General features: G+C 42.3%; 1 protein-coding gene across 2 annotated transcripts in view; it reads right to left on the bottom strand.

Annotated features, from left to right (window-relative positions):
• Positions 1 to 3,218, bottom strand: part of nos1 (nitric oxide synthase 1 (neuronal)) — a gene marked incomplete at both ends in the record, with an annotated part of 34,165 nt that extends 30,947 nt beyond the window's left edge. For both annotated transcript variants that reach the window (XM_080042148.1, XM_080042147.1), the window contains one exon: positions 2,464 to 3,218. In XM_080042148.1, the coding sequence (XP_079898274.1) occupies positions 2,464 to 3,218 (755 nt within the window). The remainder of the gene's footprint in view (positions 1 to 2,463) is intronic.
• Positions 3,219 to 11,353: the final 8,135 nt, after the last annotated feature.

An 11,353-nucleotide genomic window follows, 5' to 3' on the forward strand; every position in this document is an offset into this window, starting at 1 on the left:
ACACTTTTGATTGTTTTGTTGTATCGTTGCTACTTGCTGTTTTCAGTTTATTGAGCCTGTTTCTGGTTCTGCCTTGTCCCTGGACTGTTCCTATGCTCGAGTCCTCATCCTAAATACAGCAATCTCATCGGCATGTGATTTCAAGTCTGCATTCCACCATGCGAAAAACACCCGCACCCATATCGTCCTGTCTTTCACAACCATCCCCTTTTTCTTTCTCATGTACACACATTATGCTAATACTAAATCCTCATTTTACACTATCTATCTCTCTGTATATATATACAAACGCTGTATTGACACAGTATCTCTTTGTCTGCAAGATCGTATTTATCACCACAATTCCGAGGTGGAGTTCAGCCATGCAGATACAACGGGAGAAGTTGAACGGATGTGTCATTTGTCATTAAATCCGACTTTGACGTGGAGAGTCATCAGCCCCATGTTGTATTGTGGAATTGTAACTGCTTTCGCTCTGAAAACAAGTGATCAGTCATAATGTGACTTTCTATTCCAGGGAAATAGTCATCATGAAATAATTTCAAAGATGTTATTGCACAACTGAACCCAGACAAAACAGATAGAATGGCCTATTGTCTTCACAATAACCGCTCACATTAGCCGCTACCTCAAACTCTTCAAAAGGCCTTTTTTCAAAGCAAAAATACAAGAAGAAAAAGCCAATTGGCCAATTCCTGGTGTTGACAAAATGTCGGATTACTTTTTAAGATTGTTCATAAGCTTAAACCCCAATGATTGGCCACATAAGATGCCCCATTATGAAAAGCCATTTTACCCATTCATGAGTTATTTTTTTCTAAGCACACGTCCCCCTAGCATTCAATGAATCACTAAAAGTGTATTTATGAAAGAGTAGATGATGTGCTCGGATAGGTCAAGAATGAGATATTGATTCGAGGAGACTATTGCCTCAATTTGATTTTAATTGGTCGTGGGAGGACAATAGCAGATAACTGGGGAGCCAATATCAACATCTACACTGTGCAGACAATTTAAGGTTAAAGGTTCAGTAAGCGGAATGGTCAGTTTAGCTAACTTCCTGCAGTTAGCAGTCCTCTCCCTCGTCCCTACGTCACCACATTAATGCACTGCGGTCTTCAAGCAGCGAGTTATCTAGCATCATCTCAGATAAGTAAGTGTGATAAAACATGATAAAAACAATCAAAACAGACATTGGGAAGGATTTTTACCTGTTCCGCCATTGTAGGCGCATACACATTCACCCATCTGTCGCCCTGCGCATGCACCGGCAGTGAGACGGGTGCCAGTGTGTAGCGTTCTCTCTTGTGATTGGATATCAGTTTCGGGATCCCCCCAAAAGTTTATTTGCCGATTACATGCAGAGTAGGTGACTGAGGGATCGGCTTTATGAAACGCGCACACTATGTAAGTGATCACTGTATGAATAAAAAGCGATTTTACACTTATATTAACATAAATAAATCGCTTACTTCACCTTTAACACAAACGAGCAATTTACATGTAAGATGTGTGAGTAGTACTCATGTGAAATATATAGAGATATATAGAACTGAACCTTAATAACCAATATCTATCTATCTATCTATCTATCTATCTATCTATCTATCTATCTATCTATCTATCTATCTATCTATCTATCTATCTATCTATCTATCTATCTATCTATCTATCTATCTATCTATCTATCTATCTATCTATCTATCTATCTATCTATCTATCTATCTATCTATCTATCTATCTATCTATCTATCTATCTTTCTAGGGATCAGCGTGCAGACAGTAATTACTTGGCACTGTACACTGAGTCATATTGGATGAATGAGAGCCTGTCCGAGGGAGCTAATGCAACACAGCTGGGTCAGGTAGGTAGGGTTGGCAAAGTGAGCGGGGATCTTTCAATCAGAGGAGGTTGTGTGTGTAGGATGTAGTGCCAGATAATAACCACCTTGCTGAACATACCTTGACCTAAATCCTGATGCTAATTATACCTGGCCTCTAACTCCAATCTGTACCGTGGAGGGGGAGCAAGCACAAGGACACTTTTAAGGGGGAGTAATCGATTCTGGAGAACACTTGTTGTCTAAATCGCTTTTTTTGTCAAAATCAGTGAATATCTCCTGATGATCCGCTACCTGTCAGTACTGTGTGTGCGCTGACAAGACATATGGTGTTAATTCACAGCCTCTAAAAATGTGTATGTAAACAAAGGGTATGTAAACAGATAGGGGCCACGATAGCTAGCAACAGGCCAGTTCACAAAATCCTAGGTTGTTTATTGTAACACCCGATTTTTTTCTTCGAGTGCACACACAGTCAAACAGGTAGTGGACCCGGTGGAGATATTCACTGATTTTGACAAAGAGGGATTTTTACAGCAAGCGTTGACTAGGGGAGGGGGGTGGGGGGATCAATGAGGTATAGCACCACATGACATAATCACCATAATAACAACATAATTACCAGGCCACTTGAATCTCTGCCTCCCTCCTCGGCGCGTTCCTCTGGCCGTCTCCATTGATCTCCTTCTTGCTGTTCTTGATGAGCCTCAGCACCGGCTCGATCTCCTTCAGCAGCTCGTTGTTCTCCTCCAGCTGCCCGTTGCACAGCAGCCCTCCGCGGCCCCCCTCCCTCATCAACAGTCCTGGGTCCTGGGCCTGCACGCCTCCCCCTCCCCTCTGCAGGAGGAGGGCCTGGGTGATGGGTGGAGAGGACAGGTTCTCTATAGCCCTCAGCTGGGGCTCCCTGGTGCCTTGTTGCTGCTGCTGCTGCTGCTGCTGGCCCAGGCCATAGGGGCTGAGGACAGGGGAGCAGTTCTCGTAGGACTTGGAGGGCGGTAAGGCGGGCCGGGTGACCCTGACTGTGCGCTGGCGGCCGTCCCCGGACAGGGTGGTCTCCAGGTGGGTGGTGAAGCCCTCGGGCCCGCGGAGGATGAGCACAGCGTGGCTCTCGGGGCAGACGTTCTTCAGGGTCTCCAGGGCGCGCTCGTAGGACAGCTCCACCAGGGGCTTGTTGTTGACGGCCAGCACGATGTCGCCCACCTGCACCAGGCCGCACTCCTCGGCCGCGCCCCCCCGGATCAGGTCAGACACGATGACGGGCGGCTTGGACACCCTCTGCTTCACCAGGAAGCCCAGGCCGCCCACCTTCCTCTTGAACAGGCGCACAGAGATGATGTTGGGCTGCAGCTGGCACACCGTGGGCTCTGACTCCTGCATGGTGCCGCTCTGTGTGTGTGTGTGAGGGGGGTGGGGGGGGGTGTATGTGTGTTTGTGTGTGTGTGTGTGTGTGTGTGTGTGTGTGTGTGTGTGTGTGTGTGTGTGTGTGTGTTCGTGTCCCCAGGGAGGTTTCTGAAAAGCAACAGAAGGAGAGAGAGGGAAGGAGAGGGGAGGGGAGATAGAAGTTCTATTAGTTTTAGAGGATATTACATTGACCGCGTGATTTGTTTACAGTGTGTTGATGTTTTCAAGTGGGAGAGGGTATATGAGTCATTAATAGAAAGAGTGTCTTCACAAGGTTAGGCTATATTACACAGAAAATGAATTCCCGTTGAGAGACAGATGCAAAACATCGTCATGTGGGCATTTAAAAAGTATATTTTCCCACTCGTACCTCTGTGACGATCCTCAATATTGACATTGCAGTGACCGAGGTCACTCAAAGACAAATATGTGTTTAACTTACAGTGCATGAAACCAGAAGACTTGCAATGTTAACAGGTATGCAGCATTGAAGTGCCCAATTTGATCAAATGAGTTGTACTTCATGTGACATTTAAGCTATACTTGATACTTCTATTTCACTTGATTTCAGAGGGAAATATTGTACTTAGTACCATAGTACTGGCATTATACCCAACAATATCTAAATCTGTTAACATTTTAATGCATTTGTGACAATGACCCAATAATATAGTCTTAAAAGCCTATCATGTGTGGCATTCTGCATAGTCTGTCATTTACTGATTACAATACTGTACTTAAGGCCTAATGTATTTGCTGAGGAACAGAAGACTCACAATAAAAGCCCCAATTACAAGACGGCTAGAATAATGCGATTTACTGCATGTGATGGAAAAACCAGTGACAAGCACGTAAGTTGTTCTTTGAAGTCGTGGCATCTGGTCGCGTGGGTGGCGTCGCATGGAACGTAGGCTAGTATGTAACACACACACACACACACACACACACACACACCTGCGCGCACACACACACACACACACACACGCGCCGGGCATACACACACACGCATACACACACACACACACACACACACACACACACACACACACACACACACACACACACATACACACACACACACACACACACACACACACACACGCACACAAATGTGAAGCTGCTCTGCGCGCTACGCAGTCTGTTTATGTGGGGGCAGGCGCGAGGCGTACAGCGGGAAGCATTCAGCACCAAGGTCAGCGCTCCTCCTTTACAGCAGCCTCTGAATGCTCCCTGTGTTTACACTCCTCATTTTATTTAGCTACCTCTGCTCCTCTGCAAAAGATGAACGAGTTTTCTCTTGTTTCTATACTTCGTCTAAACTCTTTCAAACAGCCAGGGACCAAAGAAAATGCCTTTGGGGGTATGATGTGTCTGCCAGCTATACAAAACCAACTTGCCCGATTTGAGTTTGTCCCAGGAAAATGTTCACATTATTCGTGCAAGTATAGGTTATGAGTGCGATAGTTCAACCAGTGCGAAGCCTCCTCCGCGGATACTTGGTGAGATCACACAGTCAAGGGGTCCAGGTCATTCTGTGGCTTTAATAAAAAGTTTGCGCACGTTTTAATAGCTATTGACTGAGCTGTCTTGGGGCACAGGAATAACTAGGCGGCCCTTTAATCCCATCTCTTTGTAGCTGCACCCTACCAGGATGATAAATTGCCAATAACGGGGATGTGAATATTGATGAGATTGGTGTGCTCTCCTCTGAATATGAAGATAGCTGCGAATATTACAAGTCTGGTTTGGGTGGGATGATTGTCTATCATACAGATGAACTGCAACGAAGCCTGTCAGCTTAAGCAAGCAGTTATTAATCATTCCTTCGATATTTCTGACCCGATGCAGAGCTAAATGAACGTTTAATTGGGGGAAACGTTATACATGCAGATTCACGAATATTGAATCATCCTTATGGATGAATTCAATTAACAACTGAGCCGTCAGTGTGTTCGCAAATACATCATTATCTTTTTATTGATTAGCAGTTAATCACTGATCAGTTTCTAAGTCGTTCCTACATATGATTTCTTCTGATTGTAATGATGTCAATTTAGTTTTCATGTTTGTGCACAGAGACACACATATCATTTGCATATTAAAAAACCAAACTTTTTTTTTTCCTTTTTATCAATTGGTTCTCTTCAAAAGGCGAACATCCCTCACAAATATCTAATGTATGTGCTGATGAATCGAACATAAAGCCACTGCTGGATCATCAACTCACAAAATGGGGTAACCGTCCAGGAACCAAGCAGTGGCTCCTGTCATTGGCTATCTCTGTGACCATGTATTATAGCCTAGATGGGCCCTGTGTGGAAACATACGCTTTTATTTTGTTATGCTTTTTATTTTGCTCACACGATGCATTTTGCAGACGTACTGTATGCGTTTATAATAAAGTAAATTAACTGGGAGTCAGCTCCAACTGGTTGAACTTTATCCCACACACCTTCGTCCTTCATCATCAGCTCCAAAACAAACAGAGAGAACAGGTTTGCGCTCTCTCTCTCTCTCTCTCTCTCTCTCTCTCTCTCTCTCTCTCTCTCTCTCTCTCTCTCTCTCTCTCTCTCTCTCTCTCTCTCTCTCTCTCTCTCTCATTATGGAACAAAGTCCAAATAAGATAGAGAAAACCAGTTATTTCACATATAGTACAGCTTAGAAAACTGACTGACAGCATTTTAATATCACCTTCAGCAGGTGATCAAAACGTGTAGTCTCTGTTCATTTTACACCGCTGTCCTTGTTGCAACCTGCAGAAATGCACAAGATGTTCCTACCGAGCCTTGTGTAATGGGCATTTTCCAGAGCAACAAGTTCTGGCGGCACTTTTCTTTGCCAAAAAATGGAAATATCAACAAAACCAAATTAAGCTCAAAACTCCCACACACATGTGCGTGTAAAAATGACACACATCCTTGTCTTGGCCACAGGTTTGCACATTAGTCCACGCTCCATCCATTCTCAATAACCCTTGTACATACTCCTCCAGCAGGGGAATGCGTATCCTAATTTCCCACGTAAAGCAACAACAACAACAAAAATGAAAACAGCATTTTCAATACGAACGAACAATAATTCAACTCACCCCTTGATAACAAGGTCGCTGTCACACAACGACCTGCTGCAGTGAACTTGGGATAAAACTCCTTCGCTCCCTTCAGTCTCTTCCTCAGCAGCAGCGGAGGCGGCCGTTCAGGTTTTTCACCCAAAAGAAAAGAAAACAAACGTCTCCAAGTGTCAGCGACGCGCTCTGCCTCTCTAGAGACGAGGCATGCTTGTGCCTTTCCGCGCACCGGGGCGCTTTATATATACAGAGCAACGGGGAGACACTGTGACGAGCTGGGGAGAGAGAGCCGTGCGCGGGCATTTAAATGAACTGTGGGTGGGTTTTAGTTTTGTCGGCTATAGCGTCATCACTCAGCATGCAACAGACCGACTCTCTGCACATACACACTCCGAATAGGTCCGAGTCTACTGCCGGCCTCCAAAGGGGCCAAAGGGGGGGGGGAGGGGAGGTAAGGTGTGTCACTGTTGCAACATGTAGAATTGTGATTTGGTCTGGTCTTTCTTGAAGTTTTTTTTGTGTGGGGGCACTGAATTTGAACTTTGATTTGAAATCCAAATACAGGACTTTATGGAGATTTTGTTGATCTCACACCCCCATCTATGCAAGAGATTTCAAGGTTCAAGGTTTCTTTATTATCCCTGGCAGCAAGGACAACTCAAAAGTAGGCAACAGGGGATGGGTTGCGTCAGCCATGATTGAGGCCCTTCCTAAATGACCTGACCTTATACAGGTCATCAGGGCCGCCGATAAGGGGTAGAAAGTAGGAAGGCTTTCTAGGGCCCAGCCACTTGGGGGCCCATGGTCTTTGGAAGCCAAGAACCTAACTAAGCTAAACTTTATTTTTAGATTTTTAGATATTTATGTCAATATCTATTCAAAGTTGGGTGTTTACACAGAGCCACGGCTCCGCTTAAGGCCTTTTAAAAAGCAGTAGAAAAGCAGAAATGTTTAACATTTTTCAGATTGAGCACAGCGGAGTGTAACTGTTTCAAACATAATCCACCCTCTAAACCCTTTGTGTGCCAAATGGTGACAAGATTGGGTTTTGATATTAAACAGTTTTGTCTGGATTATATTTCCTGAGTCGTTCCTGCTCACGGAAAACACATGTAGGCCTACCTGCTACTTGTGTCTGGGTGTGGTTGTGAAAAGTATTTGGACCCCATGAAAAACCAGGTTGCGTACCTTTTGTAGTTCTTCTACATTCTTATAAAGAGGACAGGGTTACTAATTTTCCTGAGTCTACAAACAGGTTTTCTCCCTCCCCATAACGTACATTTTTGTGAAAAATTATTTCCGTTTGGGGACTATACTTTCTAAAGGCTTTGACATAAGTCTTCAGGTTGACACGACCAGCCAGGTCTGACCAGTTTTTCACAAACTTGGCCAATTGACCAACCAGCTGGGTCATACCACAATGAAGCTGACGAGCAGCATCATCCTGTTTTAATTATTGCCGTAACCACCAAAGTCCTGCTTTCTGTATTGTTTCTAAAAATAAAAAATAAAAATAGACCTAAACAAGTTCTTAATGCAAAGAAAGACACAAGGCACAAAGAAGTTGGAAATAATTGAAGGAGCAGATTTGAGTTCAACGATTAAGAACTTTTTTTGTAATGATTTCAGTGCTTTTGCAGTGATGAGAGCAGTATGAGCTAAGCCTAAATGTTGCAACCAAACATAGGCCAACTTTACAGTTTTGAGGGTAGGTTGGTTTGGTTATTCATGTAGAGAACCGCCTTTTTTCATTTGTGTGTAAAGAATTGGTTGTTGATGTTGTTTTTTAAGTGTTATTTATTTCAACAATACCACCAAAAGATTTCAAATGATTTAATGTCAAGTGCAGAAATGCAAAAAGTAGGGGAGAGTGGCCTAAGTTGTGCCACTTTTTACTCAAAGTGACTTTAAAGTGAGGCCTTGACAGTAAAGTCTCCAACTCAAATATGTACAAATATTTCAGGGTGTTGTGCATCCCTGGCAATGAACACTTTGGATCTGGAATAAACTGTTGAAGAAAGATAGCTTTAGAAAAAAAACTTGTCTTGTGGCACAACTTGCCCCCGGTGTGGTGTAAGTTGGAGAGAATACCATGGGGTAAATTGTGCCATTGATATATACAATCATATGAAAAAGTTTGGGAACCCCTCTCAGCCGGCATTATAATCGACTCTGCTTTCACAAAAAAAAGATAAAAGTGGTATGTCTTTAATTTACCAGGAACAGCTAAGTACTGGGATGTTTTCCAAACAAAGATTTTTTGAAAAGCAGTATTTGGTTGTATGAAATAAAATAAAATGTGAAAAACTGGCTGTGCAAAAATATGGGTACCCTTGTGGTTTTGTTGATTTTAATGCCTGTAACAGCATGTAAAACTGATGATTTTAAACGCAAAGTTGGTTGGATTATGTTGTTAAGCCTTGAACCTCATAGAATTGTCTGTTTAATCATGAGAAAATGTATTTTAGGTGCCTAAATGCAAGTTGCACTTCTCTTTGACTCTCTGCTGAAGTGAGACAGAATGGGATCATCAAAACAGCTCCCAAAAGATCTTAAAAACAAAGATTATTCATTGTCATGGTTTAGGGGAAGGCTACAAGAAGCTTTCCCAAAGGTTTCAATTGTCAATTTCTACTGCAAGGAACGTTGTCAGGGAATGGAAGGACACAGGCACAGTTGCAGTTAAACCCAGGTCTAGCAGACCAAGAAAAGTACAAGAGCGGCATATGCGGATGTTTTGGTGCAAATTGCGCTGAATTGTTGAACGATGTACAGATACACAATCTGCAGCCAGATGTTCTTGCAGGTCTTTGGAGGTGATCTGTGGGTTGTGTGCAACCATTCTCACAATCCTCCACCTATGCCGCTCCTGTTTTTTTCTTGGTCTGCCATGCCTGGGTTTAACTGCCACTATGCCTGTGTCCTTCCATTTCCTGACAACGTTCCCTGCAGTCGAAATTGACAATTGAAACCTTTGGGAAAGCTTCTTGTAGCCTTCCCCTAAACCATGACAATGAATAATCTTTGTTTTTCAGATCTTTTGGGAGCTGTTTTGATGATCCCATTCTGTTTCACTTCAGCAGAGAGTCAAAGAGAAGTGCAACTTGCATTTAGGCACCTAAAATAAATTTTCTCATGATTAAACAGACAATTCTATGAGGTTCAAGGCTTAACAACATAATCCAACCAACTTTGCGTTTAAAGTCATCAGTTTTACATGCTGTTACAGGCATTAAAATCAACAAAACCACAAGGGTACCCATATTTTTGCACAGCCAGTTTTTCACATTTTATTTTATTTCATACAACCAAATACTGCTTTTCAAAAAATCTTTGTTTGGAAAACATCCCAGTACTTAGCTGTTCCTGGTAAATTAAAGACATACCACTTTTATCTTTTTTTTGTGAAAGCAGAGTCAATTATAATGCCGGCTGAGAGGGGATCCCAAACTTTTTCATATGACTGTATCTCATAAACTGTAATGCAAGACAAATCCATTAGACAATCACTTATTTAAGGTGTATTTAAAGTAAATTAAGTAAATATTTTACAAAGATTCAAGACAATTTTCTTAAACAAGTCCTAGCAGATCTAATGGTTTTACCTGCAAAAGCTCACAATGACAAAGTCACCATCATCATCTTTCTGGCCATCTGAACTCTCATCAGAGGTGTCGTTAAGTGGAATGGAGATGCCACTCTCTTCTGAGCTACTGTAGACAATCACTTTCTTTTGGTGACCAGCGTATGCAGCCATGCCAATGGCACAACTCTCAGAAATTTACTTTGCACTAGCTGCTCCGCCCTTGTAGAACCAACTGCCACCTGGCATATGCGATTCCCCCTCCATTAAAACCCATCCGTACACCCTGGGTTTTCCTCCCCATTAACTATCTTACCTCTGCACTACTATCTTTGTTTTATATGGATGCATGGGCTTTATGTATTTTATTTTGGTTATTGTTATTTTACCTTCATTTTTTACCTACTGAATGCACTATGTTCAGCACTTTGGACTGTTATAAATGTGCTTTTATAAATACATTTTACTTACTTACTTACTTACTTATAACTCACCCAGGCCCTCTGGCACAAATCACCCCAACCCCAGAATTTTGGATAATAAGCATGACGCAACAGTTTAGGGCTGACATTGTGCTAACTATATAGACGCAAAGTGTAGCATACTAAAGCACTAAAACATGTGTCAAATGTTTTCAAACGTGTTTATAATTGTTCAGACACAATAATCAAAAAACCTTGATCATGGAAATTTTACTTTGAAAGGCAAAAAACAGTGTTTTAATCTTAAATGTGCTTATATCTTATTACATGTTTCTCCCTTCTTTACAGGATGAGTCAAATGGATGGCTCTTTTTAAATATGTGGTCACATTTCCAATTTCTTCTATGGTTTTCTAGAAACAAGGGGTGGCACAACTTCCCCACCGGCACAACTTAGGCCACTCTCCCCTACAATATTTGGTGCAGTCAATTAGTGTAAATGTATCTTACCAGAAACTAGTAGCATAGAAAACGTGCAAATTGTGAAAAAAAACGTTTTGCTTTAGTGAATACTAAAGAAGAACAATGTCTCTGTGTGAACTGATTATTTTGTAGAAATCTGTTGATCTGTTAAACAATTGTGTGAATGTAAGGGAATCAAAATAAATTGGTAGGTATGCTGAGCTAAGTCAGAAAAGTGCTACTATTTTAAAATAATAATGAGCCCTTGCTCCCCCAACTGTCCCTGCAAGTCCCTGGTTGATAAGATAGTTACTCTCTCTAAGAACAAATGAAGTGTCAATCAGCAGCTACATGTGCTCAAGAGCACTTAGACAGCACATGTAGCTGCTGATTGACACTTCATTTGTTTTGTCCATTCCAGGAATCAATGACCTGACCTTTTGGTTGCAGATAACCTCCTTCAACCCATTACTGTGTCTACCCCACTTTGAGTGATAGTCAATGATGTCATACAACTGTATAATAGCGTATTGCCTCTCTTTACCTCAGAACTGGAGAAAATAATTACCTCCATTTAT

The sequence above is a fragment of the Ammodytes marinus genome (assembly GCF_949987685.1).
Source record: "Ammodytes marinus genome assembly, chromosome: 2".
Taxonomy (NCBI): Eukaryota; Metazoa; Chordata; class Actinopteri; order Uranoscopiformes; family Ammodytidae; genus Ammodytes; species Ammodytes marinus.